The sequence below is a fragment of the Lissotriton vulgaris genome, chromosome 8 (genome assembly GCF_964263255.1).
Source record: "Lissotriton vulgaris chromosome 8, aLisVul1.2, whole genome shotgun sequence".
NCBI lineage: Eukaryota > Metazoa > Chordata > Amphibia > Caudata > Salamandridae > Lissotriton > Lissotriton vulgaris.
Genome location: NC_141696.1, coordinates 206,375,983 through 206,402,606, shown reverse-complemented (window position 1 = coordinate 206,402,606; position 26,624 = coordinate 206,375,983). Strand labels below are relative to the sequence as shown.

At 46.5% G+C, this 26,624-nt stretch overlaps 1 protein-coding gene across 1 annotated transcript in view; it reads right to left on the bottom strand.

Annotated features, from left to right (window-relative positions):
• Positions 1-26,624, bottom strand: part of LOC147696878 (N-acetylated-alpha-linked acidic dipeptidase 2-like) — a 476,544-nt gene that overhangs the window by 179,714 nt on the left and 270,206 nt on the right. Inside the window, exon 11 of the mRNA XM_086933986.1 lies at positions 4,817-4,936. Within this exon, the coding sequence (XP_086790112.1) occupies positions 4,817-4,936 (120 nt within the window). The remainder of the gene's footprint in view (positions 1-4,816; positions 4,937-26,624) is intronic.

The following is a 26,624-nucleotide window of genomic DNA, read 5'->3' as shown; positions in this document are numbered from 1 at the left end:
CTAAGCATGCACGATTGACTGAGTGAAATAGCTGTCTATTGTTTTCACACGACTCTGGAGATATACTCCTTATTCTAGAGGGAGCAAAGTTGTCACGTTTATGCGGTTGTCAGAAACTAATCCCTTCTTGTATATTCAGGAAAGTTAACTCCTTCCTGTTCACTCAAGAACGTTTCTAGTGATCTCTGAGCTAGCTGGCAAACCTAATTAAGTCTAACATATTCAGTAGAGACCTAGATGACCTCAGTCCTACGTCTAAACTACCGTTTATGTTATTCCAATGTGCAGAGCCTATTGGGAATATAGGAACTACACTGCAAAGGTTTATTGAGATTCAAATTGAATAATCTCCCTCAACACCTTATTAGTTTTTCCAATATATGGGTGGTCCAGCCCAGGGAGTCACGGACCCAAGCCTTGCTTGATCTTATCTGCTATGAGTACGGCAGTGGCCCTAGAGCTTCAACTGCTAGAAGGAGAATCATTGAGGCCCAATCGGCCTTACAGCTATTGTGAGGATGGCAGCTGCCCAGGCAGGAGCTACAAGTGCCACGAGGTTCACAGCAGCCCTATCAGGGCTACAACTGTAGTGAGGTTCATGCTGACTCATTATGGGGTTCGCCATGGCCAGTTGCCCTGCAACAACTGTGGTGCCGGCATACGCCCAGCCAGAGCTGCCTTTGACTGCTTAGCCAGAGTGAGCCTCATCTGCTAAGTTGGAACGCACAGAAGCACCCAGACCTACAAGAGGCATCAGATCCCTCCAGGCGGCAGCATAAGGGATGGACAAGGACCAGGCCTAGCTCCCTCTATGGCCTATGAGGGACTACACCTGAACACCACAACTCTCTGCCTGCTGTGATGTAAAACCAATGATTTCATACTAGCTGACCACGAGGGACTATGAACTGAATTTCTATATGCTACACAGCTGTGGGTAAAAAGGTGATCAAACAAGTGAAATTATTGCACATTTGACTAGTGGTCCATCCACACCTGACCCTTATTTATGTATCGGCCATAATTGTTGCGGGAAAAGTTTGTCTAATGTGATGTGGGTGGCAGGTAGAATGGATGTGGATAAGGGTGTAGCACCACATGAAAGTTGGGACCAGGATTCCTGCCCTGTATGCTGGATTGAAATGTATAGTATCAAGTAAAATTAGGAGATTAAAAAGTGCATTTGGTTTCTGAAAAAAACAAAGCAAGAAACAAGCACGGGGCTGGACTCAAATGATTATGTATGTTGATTGAGTGTTAAGTTCTGAACTTGTGCCCCCACACTTATACATGAGAAGCATGTGACTTCTCATCCTCGCTAGCCTGTGAGATAAGTGTTTTTCCTTCCTGTGCCCAGTTCTCCCGCGGGCCACGTCAGTTTTTCCCACAGCTGCGGCCCCGCCCCCCTGCAATCCCATTTGCCGCCCGCTCCCACCTCCCAGCTGCTCCGCCCTCCCACATCACCTCATATGGAGGCTGCGCCTGGACCGCACCCAGTGCCAGGACACCTGGACCCCGCGAACACCACAACGCCCGACACTGCTACGATGCCAAAACCCTCCACACACTCAACACTGGACGATTACACACCTGCTTCCTGGCCGCCCTGAAGCGCACCCACGGAGCTTTCACCTGCCGGAACTGCAGCTTCACAAGCATCCGCCCCACCATGCTGCCGACCAGGAAAGAACTCAACCACCTCAGATGGATCCTTCTCAACACCCGCTCCGCCCGCAAACATGCCGTTGAACTCTGGGACCTACTCGACTCAACCTCCCCAGACGTCGCCTTCCTGACGGAGACCTCGGCACCCGACACAGCCATAGCCGTCCCGGAAGGCTGCAAGATCCCCCGCAGGGACCGCACCAACGGAGCAGGAGGAGGAATCGCCATCGTCCACAGGAACACTCTCAGAGTTTTGACCAACACTGACGACACCCTCAGCACCGCCGAACACCTGCACTTCCAGATCCACACCGACCCCAACACCACCCTCAGATGAACCCTCGTCTACAGACCCCCGGGACCCCTACCACAGTTCAGCGACTCCATCGCCGACTTCGTCAGCACACACGCCCTCGCCTCCATGGACTACATTCTCCTCGGGGACCTGAACTTCCAACTCGAGAACAACAACAACACCATCTCTACCACCCTGATCGAAAACCTAGCCAACCTCGGACTCAGACAACTTGTCACAACACCCACCCACTCCGCCGGTCACACGCTTGACCCCATCTTCTCCGCAAGCCCCCACGTCTTCTTCAACCACACCACTGAACTCCACTGGACCGACCATCTCTGCCTCCACTTCACCTTCAAGAAACCCACCACGCACCACCGCACCCAACAGATGCCTTGCCCTGCTGGAGCAAAGTCACCAGACCAGCTAACCACCACCCTCGCCCAGAGCCCACCTGCCAGCCCCACCGACCCCGACACCGCCGCCCGCAACCTCCGACAGTGGATCAACGACTGCGCCAAAACCCTCGCCCGATCAAGAAACCCTCCATTAGTCACACCAACAAGAAAGCCAGCTGGTTCACTGAAGACCTCCGTGCCTCCAAGCAAACCTGCCGAAAGCTGGAGAAGATCTAGCTCCGTGAACGAACACTGGACAGCAACGTAGCCCACAAGAACGCCACCCGCAGACACCATCACCTCATCAGATCCGCTAAAAGGGCCTCCTTCAAAGACATCCTAGACAACAACGCGCACAACAGCAAAGAGCTCTACAACATTGTGAAGGATCTCTCCAACCCCAGCTCCAACACCAACGACGTCTCAGCCTCGCAAGACCTGTGCGACTCGCTGGCCACCATCTTCCACCGCAAAATCTCAGACATCCACGACCGCTTCAATGCCACGACCGCCCCGACAACCACTGAAACCTCCGCCCCACGACCACCATCCGCACCAACCACCTGCTATCCTGGGCCAACATCAACGACGACGACACCATCAAGATCATGAACACCATCTTGAGACGGCTGCAATGCATCCACAACGCCTCTGCACGCCTGATCCTCGACATCCCTCGCCGCAGCCACATCACACCCCACCTGAGAAACCTGCACTGGCTCCCGGTCAACAAGAGGATAACCTTAAAGCTCCTCACCCACGCACATAGGGCACTCCACAACACCGGACCAACGTACCTCAACAGATGACTCAGCTTCTACACCCCCACCTGCCAGCTCCGCTCCACCGACCACACCCTCGCCAAAGTCCCCCGCTTCCGAAGAGCGACCTCCGGCAGCAGATCGTTCTCCCACCTCGCCGCTAAGACCTGGAACACCCTCCCCATTCACCTACGGCAGACCCAAGACCTGCTGACCTTCAGAAAACTCCTCAAGACCTGGCTTTTCGAGCAGTAGCAGCATTCCCCCCCCCAGCGCCTTCAGACCCTCACGGGTTAGTATTGCACTTTACAAATGATATGATTGATTGATTGATTGAAGTCTGGAAAGCGGTGTACATGGCCAGGAGAAGTGTGGCTCAGGGGTTAGAGGCGGCAGACCTGGAGCTTGAGTTCGGCCCGGGACCAGGGTTCAATTCCCCGCCTCGGCGGGTGTTGGGCTCAAAATTCCACGGACACGTTAATTCTCGCTCCGGTGCCTTCTCGACTCACGGGTTCACACTCTGCGACTCTGGGCAATAGCTTGCTTAATCTCCACAACGGCCCCTCGCGGTGGGATGCCTGGCTTTCACCTTGTGGATACCCTGCCAGGGTTATCTCACAGGGGAATACCAGGACGGGTTCCCTAAGCAAGCGCTGAGATGCCCCAGGGTAAGTCGTGCGCTATATAAGTTTCATTCATTTCATTTCATTTCAGGTTTACGGAGCCATAGTAAATGCACTCCATTACCCCAGTGGGAAGCAATCTCAACTTACATGGTCGGGGTTCGGTAGCCCGTGTTTTGTGGCTCCACAAAAGAAGTCTGGCCTGTAGTTTTTCAGATAACCTGAGAACATGTCGTGGATATTCATAGCACAATGGTGCCCACTCCTGTGTAATGCTTGAACAACCACAATGACGGTTATTCTTAGCATACTTATAATTTTATTGCTACTGCAGTTTGAGGCCTTAACTTGCAAGTTTCATGTATTCTTGTTGCATTCATCTGTCAGCATCGATTCATACACACACCCATTCATCCATCCACTCACTTACATAACCATTTTTTCTTGAATGCATCTATTCATCCATTAATTACCCATGCACTATCACCCACTTAGTCAAAGATACATTCACCCACCCATCAATGCACTTTCATTCAGCCATCCATCCGTGCACTCACATATACACTCTTCCATTTATTAAACAATTGGAATGTTCACACTCATCCACTTACTCATCCCCAAAACCACACATACAACGAATCAATAAAGTACCTACACCTGTGAAATAATCTATTGGCTTTGCCAATGCCTGTTTAGATCATTTGTCACTAGACAAAAAATGAATACATTAAAACACCACCAACATGACGGTGCCACTTTAACATGTACGATGTATTAATTTCTCGTGAATAATGTAAGAAATAGATCTGGCAAATAAAATTGGTATTGGAACATATCTTTCACACACAACATGTGAATTTGGATCTATTATGTCACAGTGTTAATGCACTTTACTAGTGCATTATGGGCATGGTAGTAAGCAGGCAGAGCTTTGGCAATCCTCTGATGCATGTTTTTTTGCCTTATCCTCAAGCCCATCTTTGAAAATGTAGCCTAATCGTAAACATGTTTAGAAATGTAGTGGGTGGAGCAATTAATGATTTCTTTGTTTAAAAAGTAGAACTACCATACCTTCTTTTACAAGACTGCCAAAACTTCGTACAACCTCATGTAGAACAGCTGCTCCATTTCCTGGATCAATACCTCCAAAGACCCAGGAATCTCGATGACCGCCAAAAATGATGTATCTATCTGTAGACATAAATATATACCTTTAATAATGAATCCCATTTTTGGCCTTGTCTGAATAGGAATGAAAAACTGATAAACGATGCAAAGCGGATTTAAACCTACTGTTATCCATGTACACAGTTTTACAATTCCGAAATAAGAATACATGTTTCAGTGTCTAAAAGGGAAAGGAGAAACCCTTTAAGACCCAATACATGATTTTGGTTAACTAAAACATACTATTATTCTCACATAATTGCTATCCATTAAATCACTTGAAATATAAAACTTTATATTTAACACATTTAGAAATATTCAGTAACTCCTTTAAAAATAAGAGGAATTTGGTTATTTATGTCGAATACATTACATTTATCAAGTTATGAATTTTATTCTTTAACAAGTCTGACTCTATTTTCCTGATCAGAAGGCCGATCGCCATAGATCTCAATTCATCCAATTTTAAACAACATTTCCATAGTCAATTTTTCACTGTGGGAGATCAAAATGATGGTATACAAAGTCTGAATTGCAGCTAGTACCCTGGGATGAATTTTAAGATTCCTCGAGTTGAATTTTAAGATTCTTCAGTTTGCCCCACAATATTTACCTACTGACCAAGTCAAATGTGAATCTGAAGTCCACATAATAACAAAACAATAAAGAAGGCTAACCCTGGTTGGGTGCTCTGATTGGCCCACTCCATATGTGTGTAGTTGAATGAGTCTCTCTAAAGCCTGGTTGCAACGTTGGCAATAAAACAAACACATTGACCCAGTTCAGCAAGAGGTTTTAATTCTACTGTTGTGCAAGGACTAAGCACTGATAATAATAGTCTATATTTGGCTGGCTCAACCCGTCCCTTTCTAATAAATTGACACCAACAAGGCTTCCCTTCATAGTCTAGTACAATGGCAAAGGCCAAGACTGCTCTGCAATCCAGTCTCAGAATTTATGTACAACGTGTATATCTTTTTAATGAGTTCCTGGGACCAGCCATGTGGCCAAGGCGTCTTCTGGGTCAGTTTATGAGATCCAGCAGATTTTGCAAGGACAGTTCTTTCTGGTTGTAAATCAAAAGTAGGGCCATCATCATCAGGAAGCTCAGAGAACATGTAGGAGAGGGGTACTTGTCCTCTACTATGAGATATGAATAGTGAATTAAACTGCGGGATGAGCCCAGAACCACAATGTTCTTCATGTTGCTCTAGTCTAAAGTTTTCGGCATCATATCTCTCCTTTCTTGAATGTCAGTGGCTTCTTCGCTTATGCTAGTTTATTTTCTTGTGTCGATTTTCTCAGAGCTGTACTTTTTCTGCCATCCCCAGGCATGAATGGCTCGAATTTTAGCATGTACTACTCTATGATTGATGTGGGTTACTCCATTGAATCCCCCTTTTTATTAATCACATCCCTTTGGCTTTTTCAATCAACTTCACACAAGCGAGAAGAGCACGGATTGAAGCCAAGAGGTTATAATTCATAATTGCCAGCATGCACCATCTTCAAAACCAGCATTTTTACTGTCAGCAACTAAACAGTACAAATGATACTTTTGTTTTTTTTTGTTTTTGGGGATGGATGATAAATTAAATAAAGTTAATAATAAACTCGATATTAGGCATTACATGGGGCTTTGTTTGAAAGGTCTCTTGTAAAACTATTATATCAGATCTATACAGAAACACTTCATTAAATGAATAGAGTCAGCAAAGGCTAAGGCTTTAATGATGACTGGCCCATCAAGTCTACGTTATTATGCTGGTCTGGAATTATCGTTACCAAGGCATGGTGATTCCTGTGGTGGGTAATCATTAGGGATTACATGCTTTTGTTAATAACATGTGGGAATAATATTTCCAGGACAGTTCCTGCATGCCTTCACCTGGAGTTTCCCATACAATCTCTTCTAAGAAAAACAACTGTGTAAAATACATTTCTGGCCAATCATTATGAGGATCCAAGGGCCTGGTTTATATGTGCATTATATCCTATGGCACTTGTAATAAGATGAACAGCATATCCGTCATGTTTGTGACTGAGTATCTTGTCCGCCAAAATAGAAATCAGGCCCACGTGTCTGTGCCGCACTATTCAAAGCATCAATCAAATAATGATTGGCCTACATTAGCTGAACATAAGCACGTAAAAAGGGACACATTTAATCTTCGCAAATTGTGCATCACCCAAAAATTGCTTTCAATATCAAAGAATGGAAGTTATGCTCAGTTGGAATAAAAGAGGGTTCTCTTTTTGTTTTACAAGTGTTTATGTAAGATAAACATTTGCAGTGCTTAAATTGAGCTGGTGGTTGCCGGCGGGGGTCATCAGCATTCACTTTTGGGGTCCACCATTTATTTTATTGTATCACACATTTACCAAGAGCAAAAGAGGGAAAAACAATTCACATGCCAATTGTTACTTTTAACAAATTATCAATCACAAATCCTACAGTTAAGCCTCCCATCACAGACCTAACCATCCATCCAGAAGGTTCTCTTGCACCAATGCTGCTCCCAGCAACACCGGTACAAAAAGGGGTGGTGATGGACGGAGCATCTGAATCAATCAAACACTCACACCCAGTCAAAAGATCTGGGTTTAATCCATCACCGTTCTTTAGCCCACTCTGCCACCCCAGTTCAGACATGGCTATATGCACATCAGTCTGACCCTGTACCTCATGGGAACAGTCCAGCCCGAACTGCCAAGCCATGTCTTCCCTGGACCGCCACCCCAGTTCAGACATGGCTATATGTAAATCCGTCTGACCCTGTGCCTCATGGGAACAGTCCAGCCCGAACTGCCAAGCCATGTCTTGCCTGGACCGCCACCCCAGTTCAGACAACACGGCACCAAACTACCCATACAGGCACAGCAGTGTCACACTTCACGTAATGCCTGCACCGGCTTCAACTACTACACTTGCTGGAGTCCATGGGGCATATTATGAAGAAACAGCTTTAAAATTATCAGCGCTTTAGCGGCGGGAAACTGCCGCTAAAGCGGCGATAATGGGCTTGTTAATATGCCCTTGTGAATTCCAATAGAAGCCCATGTTCTGGTGTGAACATGAGCTTCTATTGGAATTCTCTACGGCATATGAACAAGCCCATTATCGCCGCTTTAGCGGCAGTTTCCTGCCTCTAAAGCGGCGATAATCTTAACTCCGTTCTTGATAACATGCCCCCAAATTCTTGAACCTCATGCATAATGCAAGAGATTCTGCGGAACAGGTTGTAAAGAGTGTAAATCTAAGATATCTTATCTTATCTTATCAAGAATTTATACAGCGCACGTTCACCCAAGGGTTTCATGGCGCTAACCGATATACTCTGGGAAACTACCACTCAAAGGCTGAAGGAGGACTAAGCCAATGCATGGACAAATAACCATGTCTTGAGAAGTCGCCTAAACTGAAGGAGAGTGACACAGGAGCGGATTTCTAAGGTGAGGGAGTTCCACAGTTTAGTGACAAGCGTTGCAAACCTGTGTCCTCCCTTACGTTGGAATTTATAACGAGGGACGGTCAAGAGGATTTGTGATGCAGAACGCAGGTTGCGCGGAGGAGTATACTTGGGCAAAAGTTCTTGAATGAATTTGGGGCTGCGTGCGTGAAGGGACTTAAACGTCATGCAAGCAGCTTTAAAGAGTGTGCGCTGTGTAATAGGAAGCCAATGGAGTTGCTTCAACAACGGTCTTGCAGATCGCCAGCGCGGGAGACGATAAATGAGTCTGGCTGCCTGATTTTGAGCCATCTGAAGGCGTTTACTGAGGGCAGCCGGAAGGCCCAGGTAGATGGCGTTGGCGTAGTCTAGGTGTGACAGCACCAAGGCCATCACAACCTGGGTCAAAGCGGGCTGGGTGAGCATCCAGCTGATCTTCTTTATTTTCCGGAGCTGGAAGAAACACGATGATACCACTGAGTTGACTTGAGGTTTTAGTGAAAATTCTTCATCAATAAGTACCCCTAGGCTTTTGACAGAGCTGGATGGGTTAGGGGGAAGGCCCAGATTGGGAGGCCAATAATGTGGTCCCCAGAGGAGCTTACTTTTACCAAAAAAGAACCAGTTCTGTCTTCTCGGGAATCAGTTTCAATTGGTTGCTGTCAATCCACTGGCATATAAAGAGCATGGTGGACTGAAATTGATGGACAGATTCTGGGGAGTCATCGATAGTAAAAGTGAGTTGCAGATCGTCTGCGTAATTAAAAGTAGTGACTTTAAAAGTTTTTAGGGAGTGAAACAAGGGAAGCATATAAATGTTAAACAAGATGGGTGATAAAGAAGTGCCCTGGGGGACCCCACAGGTGGTGTAAGTTTAGAGGATGAGAAAGGCGGCAGGCCGACTGCTTGCGAACGGTCACAAAGAGAGGACCTAATCCAGTTGTGCGCAGAGCCGCAGATGCCGGCTAGTCTGACACAGTCGAGAAAGATGTCATGGTCGACCGTGTCAAACGCAGCCGACAGATCGAGCAAGACCAGGGCCTGGGGAGTGCCCAAGTCTGCATTCTGGCGTAAGGAGTCCAGGACTGCTGTAATGACCGCTTCAGTTGAATGAGCTGGACGAAATCCGGCTTGTGCAGAGTCCAAGATGTCGAACTGTTCGATAAAGCTGGAAAGATGAGATGTTACATGGGCTTCCAAATACTTTGGCCAGATATGGCAGCAGAGAGATTGGCCTGTAGTTCGATAGAATAGTGAATTCCATGCCTGATTTATTTTGCAGGGGCATCACCACTTCCTCCTTAAATGAGTTAGGTACCACACCTTGAATCAGAGAGGAGTTAAGAAGACCCAGTATGGGAGAAGGAGAGGCAGTAATTACATTTTTTAAGACATGAGGGGGGCAGCAATCTCGTGGGGAGCCCGACTTGATTCTAGCCGTGAGAGCAAGCAAGGACGGAGCGTCCAAAAGGGGGAAGTGATCAAAGAAAGGTTTGCTGGGAATGTAAGTGAAATCAGGGGGGGGCAGGAGAGGTAACTGGGATACTAGACTTAATAAGTGTAATTTTATCCAGGAAGTACTTGTTGAGGGTATTACAAAATTCTTGTGTAGCTATAAGTTTGGGCTGAGTTCTTGCAGGATTCAAAAGCTTATCGACGATGGAAAAAATGTCCTTTGATTTATTATTGGACATTTCAATTGCATTAGAGAAAAATTCTGATTTTGCTAGAAAAATGGCCTTCATGTAGGCAGAACGGGCAGCTACAAAGGCCCTAAGGTCTGGAGAGAACCACTTGTGAGCGTCAGATTGGCGCAGGGTCTTCAGCTTTTTCAGTGGGGCCTATATGTCGCTTGCTTTAGTGAGCCATTCAGAAATATTAGCTGCAGATTGTTTAAGATCAGTATTATCCTTGAAAAACATCCGAGGTTGGAGCATGCCACCTCTTGCAGGGGTCGGCTTATTCTGTTCTCTGACTTCACAGTCAACTCGGGTTACAGTCCATTTGTCCCTGTCTATTGCAGCAGCATTTACATATATAAATGAATGTCGAGTCGTCATCTTCTGGCCTTTTTGGTTGACTAAAAGAGTGTGCTCCTGAGAAATGCTCCATCAGTATTAAAGGAGAATCGTCATAAGATAAGAACACCAAGCAGAACTAACAAAAGCAAACCAAATGACATATCCAAACCGGAATTATTTTACGTAGAAGATGACCTATCAGATATGCTTCTCACATGTCATATGTACATACCAGGAAATGATGCACATATTCAGAGAACAATGTAACTTAGTTAGTTTCTCGTGTGTGCTAAACAGCTGACTTTACTTTTAGACAACAGTGGTCCTTTGGAGTAGAGAGGTTGGAGAAGAATAAAATATAGACAGAATCGTGACTACATTGGTTTAGACCTATCCAGCCGGACAGAGGTCTGATATTTACTTTTAAATCAATAGCAAGAAAATGTTTTAATAATACACAAGACAGGGCACAAGCCTGTACCCCACTGATCACACAATGACATACACACAAAAGGAAACAAAACAGAGGGATTTTTAGGCAAAAGCTCAGGGTTAGTTGCACTTCTAGTTTTGACAATGTCAAAGTACAACAACAATAAACCAAAACACCTTTACATATCTAGTACACATCTTAGTAAGTATAAGGTGTTTGAAGGGTGTCAACGGCGTTTCGATCCGCTTTCTGGGTCATGCGGATCATCATCAGGACATAATATATGCCTAAGGGTAGCCTTAATTGCCTATGAAAGGAGGGAGGAAAATACAACAGAATAGGAGTTAGGAGGACCTACAGGGGGAACCTTGTGAGAAAACGCTCAATTTATACATATACACGGCAGGTAATACTGGACCTACATATGCCCATGTTTGCTTTCAAAAAAGGCAAGAACATCAAGGACCAATTAGTCTGAGCTGCCCTACCAATAAAAAAAGAACAACAACCCGACACTGAATGACCTGTGGTCCCTAACACCGCTGAAAGGCCACTCTAGGTGCGGTAATTGTGTGGTGTGCAAATTTTCTGTTGAGTGTTAAGAATTTGTTTTCAATGACATCAGAAATGAACTTAAAACATTTACAAATTGTAATACATGTAATGTAGTTTATGCCATCTTTTGCCAGTGCGACAAAATATATGTAGGGCAAACCACCCAGAATTCGTCTTCGCATCTCCCAACACAGGAGCCGAATAAGGTGCAAAACAGCAAATGCTCCCCGGGCTCTGGGGCAAAGCGTCGAGGGGTAGGACGTCGAGACCTCGGACGAGGTGGACGTCGAGGAGTTCACCGGCGTCGACACATCATCGACGTCGTGATGATTCCCAAAGAGGCAGGCGCTCGCCGTCGAGGCGACACCGCCGTTCGCCATCAACGTCGACGCGAAGATCGACGTCGAGGAGAGAAAGATCGCCATTGAGGTGAGGACAATCGACGCCATGGAGTTCCTCAACGTCAGGAAGGTCGACGTTGAGAAGAAAGACGTCAAATAGATCGACATCTAGGGGTGAAAAGTCGAAGTCGAGGCCCTGGACGGTGTCTAGTGCCTCTGTGGTGAGCGTCTCATCGTCATCAGTGAGTCACCTGACGCGGCGGCGCTCGCGCTCAGAGAGGTCGGCCTCCAGAGTATCCTCCACGAGGCCTGCTCTCAAGAAGAGACGAGTCCTTAGGTCACCGAAATCTGATTACTCCCGGACCTACTCACCCTCAAGGCCAAGAACTCCTCCTCCTCCTCCTCTTCATCCTCCTCCACCACCTCCACCACCTCCTCCTCTTCCACCACCGCCTCAGCCTCCACTACCAAGCCCTGTGGTTTCGACACTACCTGTTCAGCTTCCGCAGCCCCCAGGGCTAGTGGTTCCTGCAAGGCCCAGAAAGCCAAGGTCAAGATCCAGAGGGAGTAATCGCTCTCGCACTGAGCGTCGATCCTCGACGAGGTCACGCCATCGTCGGCGGAGGGACAGGTCGCAGTCCAGGTATACGGACTCATCTAGCGACAAGAGGTATTCTGCCACTTTGTCGGACTCTCCTCCAACTAGAGTGTCCCCAGTGGATGACATCGTGACTTTCCAAGATGTGCTGCTGAGGGAAGCAGCATAGTTGGGGATCACATTGACTGTGCCCACCCCTACCACTTCTGTGATCTTTGAAACTCTGCAGCGCAGACACCTCTCTCGGCCTTTGCTGCCTTTGGTGCTGGGACTGGAAGAACGAGCAATGGAGATGCTTCTGACACCGGCCTCGGTGAAGTCGGCGCCATCGAGACTTCAGACGAAGTACAGGCCCCCGGATTCTGATCCAGCATTCTTGAGAGCGGATCCTGTACCGGATTCTGTCATTGTGACAGCGGCCAAGAAACAGCATTCTACTGCTCCGTCGTCTATGGTTCCTCCGGGCAAGGAGAGCAAGCACATGGATTCGGCAGGAAGGAAAGTCTGTAGCATGGCTGCCACTAAAATGAAGGCAGCCAGTGCATCAGCGCTTTTGGGCAGATATGATCGCTCGTTGTGGGAGTCCCTGCAACAGTTCATTGAGCTCCTCCCGAGAGACAGGAGGGAAGACTTCCAGGAGATTCTGAATGAGGGCATGATGGTCTCAAATCAGGTCATCAGTTCGGCGGCGGATGCCTCTCTCCTGGCCATGCATGGGTACTCCCATGGCATTAACTTGAGGCGATATTCCTGGCTGGCCTTACCTCTCTTAAACCCAAGGCGCAATAGCGGATCGCTAATTTGCCCTTTTCCGGATCCACCCTCTTTGCGGCTCATGCGGACGAGGAGATGGCCCGCATGAAGGCGGAAGTGGAAACACTGAAAGCTGTAGGCTTGGAAATAATAACAATCGCTAATAGGACAGTCAAGTCTCAATAAATTAATCCTTGCTCAACCCTTGGTAGCTTGGCAAATGAGCAGTCAGGCTCAACATACGAGACAGGTATGTCTAAAGCATTCAATAAAATCCAAAACAGTAAATACGTAAAAAGAAACAACACAATAAAAATCCAACATCAATTTATAACAGAGTATATTTTTACATTTAAAATGACACTAAAACGACAAAAATCCAATAAAGAGAACCGGAGATAGGAATATTTAAAGATGAAATCAAAAATTGTGCATTCTAGCACCAAAAAGCCACTCCCGGCTATCTGGTTCTGCTGCACCGGCACAAAGTCAAAGTTTTAGGCTAACAGAGGTCACACATTGTCTATACTATATTCTGTTGGATACACCTACACTGCTCCTACCAATCAATATGAAGATACCAACTTAAATTGTAGCCTCTCATTTAAAATGCCTTCACAATTATAGGTTGCTTCATTTATATAAACTTTATTAATCTGTTAGCATTCTCTAATTTTAGAAGTCACGAACCCCCTGAGAAGGAGTTGCGGTCCACCAGGGGTCCCTGGACTGCAGGTTAGGGACCACTGATTTGGCACATTAAAGGCTGACTTGCTGTCTCTCCCTCCTGCATGTCCCACTGCGTTTCTCTCTGTCTCTCGACTCTCTCTCGCTCTCTCGCTCTCTATTTATTTCAAATTCTGTCTCTGTATGCCTCACACCCTCCCTGCAGCAAACATTGTAACCAGAGTTTTAACATTCTTTCATTTAAGCAGGTAAATTATCACTAAGGTTCTTTCATGACAATATTTTGCTTCCATTAAAGCTCTTCAGAGGAACTCAACTTAGGTAAGTGGTGCTGACTTAAAATGCTGTTGAAGCTTGGGTCATTTGAAAATGAGTCAGTGTTTTACTGGTAAATGAATACAATAAAAAAACACTACATCTACCATAATGGTATGGAGCCTACTAAGGTTTGCATTACTGAAGGCAAACACCTGTGAAGTGTCCTGTGTTGCTTTGTTTAAGCGCTACTGCGAACGATGCTAGCAGTTTCAGAGTGTTTACCACCCTCAGTTTCTGTGGAAATGTGAGAGGTGTAATGAGCCTTTGAGAACAGAATATCTAAGATTTGTGCAGAAGCTGGGTTCAAGTGGTCCGATGCTCTACATTTGGCACACTGGTCAATTTAAGCCATTTCTAACTGAACAGCTGAGTTGAGTTTGTATGAGATAGTTATGAACTGTCCTATGCAACTTCCAGCCACTACTCCAGGGTCCCCATCCTTACTTGGCTTGTAATTGAGGGATGATGTGACTCTAAGCTATGGTAAAACAACTGATTTGATGTCTCAATAGCTTCTGTTGTCAGGTCAAGCTGCCTTTCCTACAAGCCATGACAGAAGCCTTTCTCCATCTGCAAGCAGGGACTTTGTACATGTGAAAATGCAACAAACGTCTGCAGCTTGAAGAGGGAAGCCTCCCATCAGCCTGATTTATTTTATTTGGTGTATTTTATATTTCACAATCTTGACCAGAAGGCATCAATGCACTTCACAATGTTTACAAGGTGGTATTTGTGAGGTTTACAAAGTACATATCAGGGTAGACAAAGTGGAGTGTTGCTTTCAAAGGGGCTAGGTATATTTTTGGGGCACCTGTGAGGGTTGGTTTGCCATAATCCAGCATGGGGAGGATGAGGGCTTGCACCACAGACTTAAGGCCATCACTGGGTATAAAGGGTTTGACTTTCTTTAGGAGTTTCAGTGAATAGTCAGAACTTTTTTCAGAGGCATTAATGTGCCCCTTCATGCTTAAGTGACTCTTAAGTGTAATTCTCAGGACAGGTTGCAGTTTAGTGCAGTGATACTGTTGAGCCAGTTAGTTATGGAAGGGATTTTTCTTTACGTTGGATGAGGAGTTCAGTTTTGCTAGGTTTGAGTTTGAGGTAGTTGCTCGTTAGCCATGATTGAACTGTGTGCAGAGTGTTATTTAGGTAAAGACGTTCTAGACTAACAAGATTTTCATATAGAGTTAGGCGTCATCCGCAAATAGGTGGTAGGCAATTTCGGCTTGTTTCAGAATCACAGCTTAAGGTTCCATATAGAGGTTGAATAGAGTAGGGGACAGGGTTGACCCTTGAATACTTCCAGGGACAAACTGTCACCTTTTCACACCAATATCCTTTATGTAATCATGACATGAAATGGCTTTGAACTTTTTCTTCTGTATTTACAAACCATTTCATCATGTGTATATACTTGTGTTCATTTATTTAGCATTCACTGTAAACATATGCTCAGAATGAAACATTGCTTTAATATGTACAGCACCTTTGCATTTCATGCATAGCAACACTCTTTAAAATGCATTTTAGAATATGTTTTTAGGCATGTTTTAGCAATTCATGTGATATTCTATTTTAGTATGTTTAGCATGTTTAGCATTTAGTAATGTCAATCATTCGAAACTAGAGTGGGTGTTGTCTTTCGATTTAGATACCCGTAGATAGGTTTCCCGATTCATGCCTTTATATAGGCACAACTCCCATTGTACTCATTTAGGCATAGAATCCCAGTCCTTATTTAGGCATTATCCATGCTATCCAAATACAGGCATGGTAACCTACATCCGTCTATCCCACGTCACAACGAGTACTTAGAAACTAGACCCTTAAGCCATTGGGACTTTCCCTGCTTGGATTGTTGATTTCTCCAAGAACTAATTTATTATACTTAAACAACTACTCCTTAGGGGTTCATTCATGACGTGTTCCTCTGCCTGACTTTATGTCCTAGGCACCTTCCATGATTAAACATACCTTCACTTACCATAGCAAACCACGGCTTGATTCTGCTCGGCTCCCCATGGCAAGTTCGGAAGGAGTTTCAGTTCCCCGCCTGATGCATTGACCAAACGCTGTCATCCTGCTCGCAGGGAATCCAGCTCCCAGTGTTCTGACTCCCTTCGCGGGGTGTTAGACTGTTAGATCTGGGGGTCTCTAGTTGGCAGAGGTAAGTACCTTTGTCCAAGTAGGGACCCTTACTTCTAGTAAGGGTAAGGGGATACACACTGTTGATAACCCCTGCTCACCTTGGCACGAGCAGACAGGATTATCCCAAGGCAATGTGTAAAGTATTTGCAGCTAACACGCACAGTAACACAGTGAAACACCACACAAGTTGTTTATAAACATATCAATATCTTTATATCTAGTTTAGGCACGGTCAAAAAGGTCTACAAATCAACATACATAAATAATAGTTGTTGCAAAATTAAAGGTTCTCTTCTAGTGTTCTTTTGGTCTCTTAACTCAGTTCCTTGTAGCACACTGATGAAACAAATATCTGCAGGCTCAATGGTCTGTGAGCCGTTGTTGCCAGCGTGGGTTAATCAGGGAAAATGATTTCTGTAGCAAAGAGAATGCCCCCGCTATAGCATGGAATGTGCTGCACTGATTTGTGGGGGGGGGGGGGCGCGAGTCAACTACTGCGTGGTGAGGCGGCAACACTGTCAGCTGGTAATGCGGGATTCGGCGCGTCTCCCCTGTGTCCTAAAAGGCGCGCGGGCCAACTCCTGCGTTAAACCTGTACTTGCCCAGACAGATTGAAAGAAATCACACCCCTCCGTTGTGGTGCGCGAGGACGCGGTGCATGGCTCGGGGGCGGTCAATCGGTGCAGCCTCAGGCTTACGTGGTGGCAGCTTCGGGGAAGTGTGAGGAGACGCCTTGCGCTTCCACCTATCACAGCGGGCTCTTGCGTCGAGCCTCCAGGCTCAGGGGCACCTCCTTCAATGGCAGCGCAGCTCTCGCGTTGACCCTCCAGACTCGGGGGTGCCTCCTCCAATGGCAGCGCGGCTCTCGCGTCGAGCCTCCTGCTACAGGGAAACACTCTCTCCCGCTGGGCCACGGGGACTCCGGGCCTGCGGCGGTGTGCTTTGGAGTGGCGATCTCTGGGCCTGGGTCAGCGATGGCGGTGAATTTTGGCTCAAAGAAATACCGGCAAGACGGGGGGCACAAGCTGAGTCCTGGCCCCTCTGCTGACAGCCTCGGGTAGTGCACAGGCACGCACTCTCGAGAGCTGGGTTAAAAGGAAAAGAGGCATGGCAGACCTCACTCAGCCCCGCTGTGTGCCGATCGCACACCGAGCCCCCAGGAGCATACGGGCACTCAAAAGGCAATCTTCAACACTCCAGGCTGTGAGCAGAGACACTCACACAGCTACTTGTAGAATGTTTCTTTGGGAACCTTGGTATCCCTGCGTTCCTAACAGGAGGCCAGCTCTTATCACGCCCTTGGAGACTCTTGTAAAACACAGCACATAGCAAAGTCTTTTCCTTAAGCAGTTGGGGGCACAGCACACAGCAAAGTCCCCTCTTCTCTCCTTCAGTGGATACAGCAAACTGCAGGTCAACCCCAGAATACACAGCAAGGGCAGTCTTCCTCAGTCTTTTCAGCTGATCTTCTTGGGCAGAGATTCCTCTTGATTGCAGAAGTAGTCTAAATTACAGGGATTTCAGGTCTTACTTTTATACCCCAAAATTCTTTATTCTTCATGTGTGTGGGGTCCAGGATCCAGTCCCAACCAGTTCTGGGTGCCCTCTGCCAGGGCATGTCTTCTTCCTTTGTGAGGGGAGGCCAGGGCCATCAGACACACCACAGGAGGTGGAGCCAGCATTGTGGAAGGCAGGCACAGTCCTATTCAGGCCCAGGTGCAACTCCTCCCACCACTCTGAGTGTAGATAGGTCTATTCAGCCTAGGGCTGACTCCCCCCCAGCCTCCTGCAGCCGGCCCCAGCCCCTGTCACTCACAAACCAGACAGTCAATACACAAACAGGCAGAGGCAAACAGAAAGGTTGAACAGGAATATAGCCACTTTCTAAAAAGTGCTATTTTCAAACACGGAATTTAAAAACCATCTTTCCTAAAAGATGCGTTATCAAATTCTGAGTTCAGGGATACCAGACTCCATATGTCTATCTTGCGCTAAGGGAGATATGCCGGCAAATATGATACACAGCATTCCCCATGTTACAAACTCATTAGCACAAGTTTGATAATTCAAGTAGTATACATGTGTTTCCACCATACAGCAATCATACATTCATGAATAATTAAATCCTTTTTGTCTTTGGTGTTGTTTAATTTCTGGAGACGTCACAACCAACACGTGTTTTGTCGTTAGGGGAATGTAACCCACGACTTTCTCAAGGCTGTTAGGTAAAGAAAACGAACACTGTAACCTTTTGTTTTGATAGTTATATGATGCTATGTACATTTAAATACATTTGGTGTATCAACTTTACTAGCGTGATTAGGTGGTGTTCAGAGTTGTGCAGTTTTTACATTAGGTACATTGATTGTTACAGATATAGGTGCATATTTAGATGATGTTCAACTGGTGATCTACATGGTATACTTCTGAAAATACAGAAGGTGTATGGCCCATTTCGAAAATATGGAGAAACCAGTGTTTCTATTTATCACCGTGCAGCACGACTATCAGCATGCAGAGTGATCTCTTCCGAACAGACAGTGCTCCTAAGGAGTGCCTCTACTTATGATATCATGCATAATGTAAGGAATGCTTAGGGTACCTATTCTTCTTTTTATTGTTCTTTCTGTATTAAAGAAAGCGGAAAGAAATTAGAGACCGACCTGAGTTAATTATAGGCGTCTTCACAGTTTAAGTTCTTCTGTTTTTGTCTGCATCTGACATACTTACAGTTGTTGATGTGTAACACTTGGGGCACCTTGAGCCTCTCTGAAGAGCCTTGCGGGCTCTAAGTAAACATTTGCCGCCTTGGGGAGCCTCGGGGCTCATAGACCAATTTTGCCCTGTCGTTGGAGTCCCCCACTGGGGACTCTGAATGCACAGAGGCCCGTGGAGCAAAGATCGCGCCACTGGGGGGGCGGACACCGGCAATGTGTCCCGACGCCCCCCATCTCCTCACGGAAACACTCCCGACTCACCGGCTCTGCTGCGGGGAGGCTCCATCTTCACGCCCTCTCTCTGCGGCATCTCCCTGCTGCCGGTACTCCTCCTGGCGGCCCCGGGGCTCTCCCTCACTCACGGGAGCCGCGGCGGCCCTCACTCGGCCAGCTTCTCCTCCTCTCGGCCAAACTTCCTTGTTGCCTGGGGAAGCCCTTCCGGGTAGCCAATCACGGAGCTCCTCGCCAGTGACGCGTGAGGAGTCTCTGCCAGCTGGGCCAATCCCAGCGCGGCCTTTCTGTGACGTCGGCGGCTGCTTCCTCTCGGCCCGGGGCAGCGGCAGTGATCGCACGGGGACAATAACGAGGGGTGGGCACCCTCGAAGCAGCAATTATCGGGGCAATGCTGGGTGGGCACCGGTGCCGTAAATTAAAGAATAAATCCGCACAATACGCAGGGTGGGCACCTGCTATTCCTCACGCAAAATGCGGGGCGGAGGAACGCTCGAAATAAAGCAAAAAGCGCTCCCAAGCGCTATAAAGATAAATCAAGCACTCCTAAGCACTAGCAGGAACCCAAAAAGTCCAGGACAAAGAGAGGGAGCACCAACAGCTCCTATCCAGGAAAGTCCTCCAGATTTCCAGGGGCTGGGCAGGGCCCAGGGAGGCAAGCCTTTCCCTGGGCCCAAGCAGCAGCATGCCCCTGGCAGGATTCAAGTCAGAAAAAAGAACATTTTGAAAGGGGACACAGACCCTTTTTATACAGAGAAATCCTTTGTCTAGCAGGGTGCAGGCAGTGTGAGAACCAGCTAGAACTGGTTATAGGGGATTCCTTTCACTGGCCAGGCTAGGGACATCAGACGCACCCCAGGGGGTGGAGCCAGCATTGTGTGGGAAAACCCAGCCTCATTCAGGACCCTCAAACCAGACGGTGAATCCACAAGCAGGCCCAGGCTCACTCCTGGAGCCAGGCTCCAGCCAATCACACGCCAGGCACAAATTACACAAATATGCCAACTTCTAAAAGTGGCGCTTCTACACTAGACACAATCATGCCGCATATATCATTGCGCAGCATTCAATCTCACGGGTTCGCACATACCGAACTCGACCCTGCACTCCCCACAGATCAGGAACTACCATGGGCATACATATTCCCCATTCATTCCTATGGGAGGGCAGGTCACTCTCACCACACACACAGAGAGCTCATGCACTTTACACTGTACCACAGTGAAAAAGTGCGCAGAGGCCTAAAATCACCAACACCAGGTCACAGAAACAGGCTAGGAAAAAGCAAAAAAAAGTCTCGGGGTGAACCTGCCAAAAGGGCCGGGTCCAACACAGCTCATATCTCTTATACGAGAAACAAGACTGTTCTATAAACCTTTTTATTGAAACTCCTGTCTGTTCTTTCTGTGTAACTCTGCAGAAACTAAGCATGCACGATTGACTGAGTGACACTGTTATCTATTGTTTCCACGATTCTGAGACTGCTCCGATTCTAAAATGAAACAAAGTTGTCATGTTTATGCGGTTGTCAGAAACTAATCCCTTCTTGTCCATTCGATAAGTTTCTAGTGACCTCTGAGCTAGCTGGCACATAAAGTAATTAAGTCTAATATACTTGATAGGGGCATACTGACCTCAGTCCTATGCAAAAAACTATAGTGCATATTATTCCAATGCGCAGAGCATATATGGGAAATAGGAACTACACTACACCGTTTTTAGCTCTTACCTCAGGCTCTCGTCGGTCGTGTGTAGACTCCACAGTGATGGTAGGAGTTGTCCTGCTGCAAATCGCCCAGCACTCCCCAGACTTGACTCCACTTGCGAGGAGAGCATGTAGTGGTGAGGCGTGTCACTGTTGCATTTTCAGCGTGGCGTGGGGGCTGGCCAAAAATGATGCCCAGGGCCGTCATTGGTAGCGCTTATGCGCGCTACAAGATTGACGGCCCTGGGACTCACAAACACAGTACGTCGCACACTGCACCACCACCACTATGCTAGGTGGTGCGTACGCTGCAGCATTTTGCAAGCAGGTGTGCTTGCGCTTCAATTAAATAATTTACAGCACGTCACTAGTGTCGGGGGCCACGCAGCACTGGTAGTCTGTTGCGGTTGCCTTTATAATTTATTTGGGGACACTACTGTCCCCAAATAAATTATAAAGACTGCCGCCATGGGCCAGTGAGAACACGCTGCTAATTTAGCTCCTTTTAGTCTACTATGGGAAAATGCTTGGAGAAAGCGAAAAAGATTGTCTTAAATATGTAAATAAGAAAAACTCCAGCACATTTTGATGAACCACTCATTATGGGAGAGTGTATTGGAGATTTAGTGTCCACTTGCATGCAAACCTCCTAAGCCTTCTCTAAGTACGGGCTCACATGCCATCAATACACTGTCCAGAAGCTCTCCTGTCACGGCGCTATGTGAACTCCGAGGCCCCAGAGTGATCAGGTAGCCAGGCATACTGCCGCTTGTTGTCTTAAACTTCATCACTACCAGAGGCGATGTTTTTTTTCTTCCAAGGACTCTGACTCGTGCCTGTACATTTTCACCCCACATTGTGTATTTTAACATGCATACGTTTTTTTTAATTTTACATGCGTGAGATAAAGCTATCATTCAGTACAGTTATGCACATGATTACTACATATAATGTTCCCTGCTGAAAGTACATCCGCCTGCAGTCTGTGTAAAGTTCCTGGTATTTAAGCTTAACCTATGACAGGTGATGGACTAACTTGAGGATACAGCGGCCACGTGAGAGCCGAAGGGCGGATGCCCCTCACAGCCACTTACACGGCTGCAGTTGGGTCACGGACAGGATTATTATGAGTTCAAAAGTCTATAATTACAGGATTGGATGTGCGTCGCTCCACCTCAGCTTATAGCAATATTTATTTAGCAAAGCATGAAACAAAGTTGTGGGATGTCGCTATCGTTGGTGCAGCAGGAGCAGTGCACCAGGGCCCTATGCGGGACTCCACATCACAATTATTACTTAATTGTACTTCCCGATTGGGATAGAAGCGGTCCACTACTATCCTTTCTTTAATTTTTTTAATTTTTGTTTTTGTTTTATATAGCGCAAACTTGACCTGAAGGTATGAGCGTGCTTTAGATGAGGACCAGTTACATTACAAACAGACACAATCATGTTTATGTTCACAGGGAGCTTAAGTGATTTGCCCAGAATCACAAGATGTTAAGCGTCTCTGCCGAGCATCGCAACCCGCTTCCCCAGCTTCGATGGCGGCCACTCTAGCCGTCCTCCCCACATTGCCGTGCAGCCGCTACCCCCAAAATAGTACTGCCTGGGGCTGACTGCCCCCACCGCCTACCCTATGCCGCTGAGCAGAGATATAGAACCAGCAGTACAGTGAATAAAAAGAAATAGTATTGTTCTACCATTGTGTAATAGTCATGAAAACATACATGAATATAAATGCATTTATAAAAAAAAGTGCGTACTCCTCAGATGCCTGACTAGATGTACCCAGGTGTACCTAGCATGTGAGTAGGTGCTATAGAGCCTAAGCCTAAAGCCTATAAGTCTAAAGCCTAGAGTCTGGAATCTAGATTCCAAGAATCCCACTAGGATTTCAGTCGAACCCCATTACCTGAATAGTGAGAATGTGGGACTTCATCCTGGACTTGAGATGACACTAGGGCTGGGCGTAGTTTGCGAAGTAGCGCTACACGTAGCTACGTGAAGTGGACTTCGCACTACACGAGCTACGCGTAGCACTACGCGAGCTACGCGAAGCACAAATGCGAACTGCTTAGTACCCTGTTCGCAATGTGCAAGATGCCGTTTTCAATGATTGCACAGTGCGGACAAGCATTGGGCACTGTGCAATCATTGAAACCGGCATCTTGCACAGTGCGAGCTGTAGTTTTCGGTCGCTCGAGTAGATTTTTACTCGAGCGGCAGCTTTCTCAACGCGAGCATACGCGACCACTTGCAATGAGAAACCTGACCTCCCCGCATTGAGAATCTCGCCGGGAGGTTTATTTTCCACGCTCGCGATCGGCAACTTGATGTTGCTGATCGCGAATGAGGAACAATTCTTGCTGGGATGTCATTTCGCATGCTTGCGGTCACCAACTTGACGTTGAGGACCGCAAGCAAGCAAAAAATGACCGCTGCACTACGCTACGCGTGTTTGCACTGTGCTACGTGCAGTTCGCGTAGTGCAAAGTAGCGCAAACTTCGCAAACTACGCTAGCGTAGCGTAATGCTTTGCCCAGAGTTATTTGACACCCCCCAAGGGATCGTTAGCCCACTGTCAGCTGGAGCGATGGCATACCGGAGCTGCAGCGTCTCTGGTCAGTGTGTTGGCCGCAAAGCCTCAGTTCCCTCCTGCTTTCTGATAGCAAGAGGTGCTGTGTTTGTACAGTCTATGTACGTGTGGTACCCATTATTCAGTATGAGGATGACGTTGGGGATTAAACCTTGTGCGCCGATGGGAGAGGTGTTCCTCCTGGAGAGTGTACTCATCAATTACTCATATGCGCTAAGGATGACATCTTAGCAATTTCGATAGGGAAAAACCCACCCTCGGCATGGAACTAGGTGAAAGGTTTAGTCCATAAAAGGCTGCATTCCTTGTAAGGCGTTATGTCTATGCAAGGCAGTCTGTCCTTATTTAGAGTTATGTCCTTATAAGGCTCGTTCATATGAAATAACAGGAGCTGATGTAGGGAAAGTGTACGATGTGCCCTGGACCTATATTAGTGTACCGATATGAAATATAACATCCACACCACCTTATACTTAACAATAATAATACACAATTTTGAAATACACATTTGTAACAGTGTCAGTGCATATGAATATCAAGCAGTCATTTAAAATGTTTCCTAAAAACGTTAAAAATATATTTTAAAACAGTTTAAAAAACGAGGAAAAGAGTTCGATATTGTTGTAAAGTTCCGCAAATCACAGTTCTAAATTAGTTCGATCACGCAAGTTGAACTACAGCAAGCGTACTTAGAAGGCCATGCTTTGAAAAGTGTCAATTTGCAAAAGTTATTTTGAAAATAGTAGGGGAAGTAAACATTCCATATTCATTCCCAGCACACGATGAGCCAGTTTCAGATTAGAAGTCCTGACTGGGAGACATAACATTATCGCTGCCTACTACAGCAGGGGAGAAACATTGCAATATCTTGCATAGCACGTCAAGTGTGCATAGATGAAGTTCCTCGTTGCCAACAGCTGGTGTGTAGGCAGTTGGTGTTGAATTTAATACCTCGGTGTCAATGCTGGAGCTGAAATTCAATTCAGTCGTGAAAGGCACCAGTGGTTCCTCAAGGAAGCCATGAATCAAGATGAGAATACGCTGGGGACAGAGTCGAGCATGGGACCACAAGGGCTCCAGCCTGGAGTCTAAGTCCGCTGGCGTCGCTGTCAGAGGTGTCAGACATATGTCCAACTTGCATTCGCTTCCGCAGAACAGGCATCGGAAGACAGGTACGATGCAGTTCTCAAAGACTGGTCTAAAGGATAAGAACCAAGAAGCACTTAGTTCTCATAGGCAAGGTGCACTAAAATGCTGTACCATGCACTCTGGGTAATGTCGTCCAGGAGCGCTTTCGCAATCTTGCTGGCAGATGGTCCGTCCATTGCGCAGCAGGTAGACGATAATCTGGATTCTAGCTAACACGAGCAGGATCAGAGGTAGACCCCCGAAAATGCTTCCAAAGACGGAGTGTATAAAGTTAGGAACAAATCCGAGGATTGTTAGGAAAGTGTTAAGGAATCCTGACCCTATGGTCTTAAATAGGTGAATAATGCCACTCGTATCAGGCATGTTAAAGATACGTCCCGCCATTTCTACAAAATGTAGGGGGTAATTTGTTTGAATTAGTGCCTGTATCTCTGTCGAGGACTTTGCAACTTGAAGTTCAAAGGTTGCTCGAGCGGAGGTCAGCGGCATGGTTTGCTGTAAAAGCATGGCTTTCATTCTGCTCAAAGCATCAAACTGTATCAACGAAACATTCAGTGAGGCCATACTAGTGCCTCCCTGACTGTATTTGTCGGAAGAAACAATACTTGCATACAGCAAGAAACCCTGGTGTTCACAGTGACCAGATTTGCAATGCCAGGAAGCATGGCACAACAACCTTGATCATTCAGCATCAAGTAACTCCCATTCAAAAGTAACTCAAGCACTGGTGTGATCACAGCAGCTGGTGTTACTTTGATGTGGCAAGACAGATTCGAAACTGAACCATTACAGGGTCTGTGTAAAACGATATCTTGTCATATGAAAGAACAGCTTAAAGCATTCTTGCAGTTGGTACCACTAAGAAAAACTTCTCAATCCCTCCTCCGGGTAATCTACCATTAATTTGCCGCCACTACTACGATTTACCATACTACGCATTTTTTACTTAGCAGAATCTTTTACTTCGCCTGCTTTAAGTTCGCATGCTTCTACTTCGCATATACCGTTACTTTGCAAAGTCAATTACTTTGCTGATGTGCAGCTCTGACAACGCCTGAAGCAGGAGAAGTGAGGAAGCATGGTGAAGCTTGGGACCACGAGGAGAGAGAGGTAAGTGGAGCTGTGTAGTTTTTGGGGTCATGTAGAGGGTTGTCTTTAAGGTTTGTAGGGTTGCGTGTATGTAGTGTAGAGTAGTGTATTTGGGTTTAGGGTAGTGGTTGTGCAGGGGGTTGTCATATAGGTTGTAGGGTTGTGTTTATGCAGTGTAGATTAGTGTATTTGGGTTTAAGGTAGTGTTGTGTTGCAGGGGGTTGTCTTTTAGGTTTTAGGGTTGTGTTTATGTAGTATAGAGTAGTGTATTTGGGTTTAGGGTAGTGGTCGTGCAAGGGGTTGTCTTTTAGGTTTTAGAGTTGTGTTTATGTAGTGTAGAGTAGTGTATTTGGGTTTAGGGTAGTGGTCGTGCAAGGGGTTGCCTTTTAGGTTGTAGGGTTTTGTTTATGTAGTGTAGAGTGGTGTATTTGGGTTTAGGTTAGTGTTGTGGTGCAGGGGGTTGTCTTTTAGGTTTTAGGGTTGTGTTTTTGTAGTGTAGAGTAGTGTATTTGGGTTAAGGGTAGTGGTCATGCAAGGGGTTGTCTTTTAGGTTGTAGGGTTGTGTTTGTCTAGTGTAGAGTAGTGTATTTGGGTTTAGGGTAGTGTTGTGGTGTTTGTGTAGTGTAGGGTAGTGTTTTAGGGTAGTGCAGTGGTGTTTGGGAAGTGTAGTGGTGTTTGGGAAGTGTAGGGTAATGTAGTTTATGAGGGTAAGGGTAAAAGAGTCAAAAATGCGTAGAAGTTGTATACTTAGTAGTATACTGCAAAGTAAATGCATATTTAGTACTTTTAAATGTATTTGCGAACTAAAAGCATGTACGGTTAACCCCTTCGATGCTGATGACGGAGCAGTTCCGTCATCAGCATAGGTTGGGCTGTGCTGATGACGGAACCACATGGGGCATGGATTTTGGGCATTGGA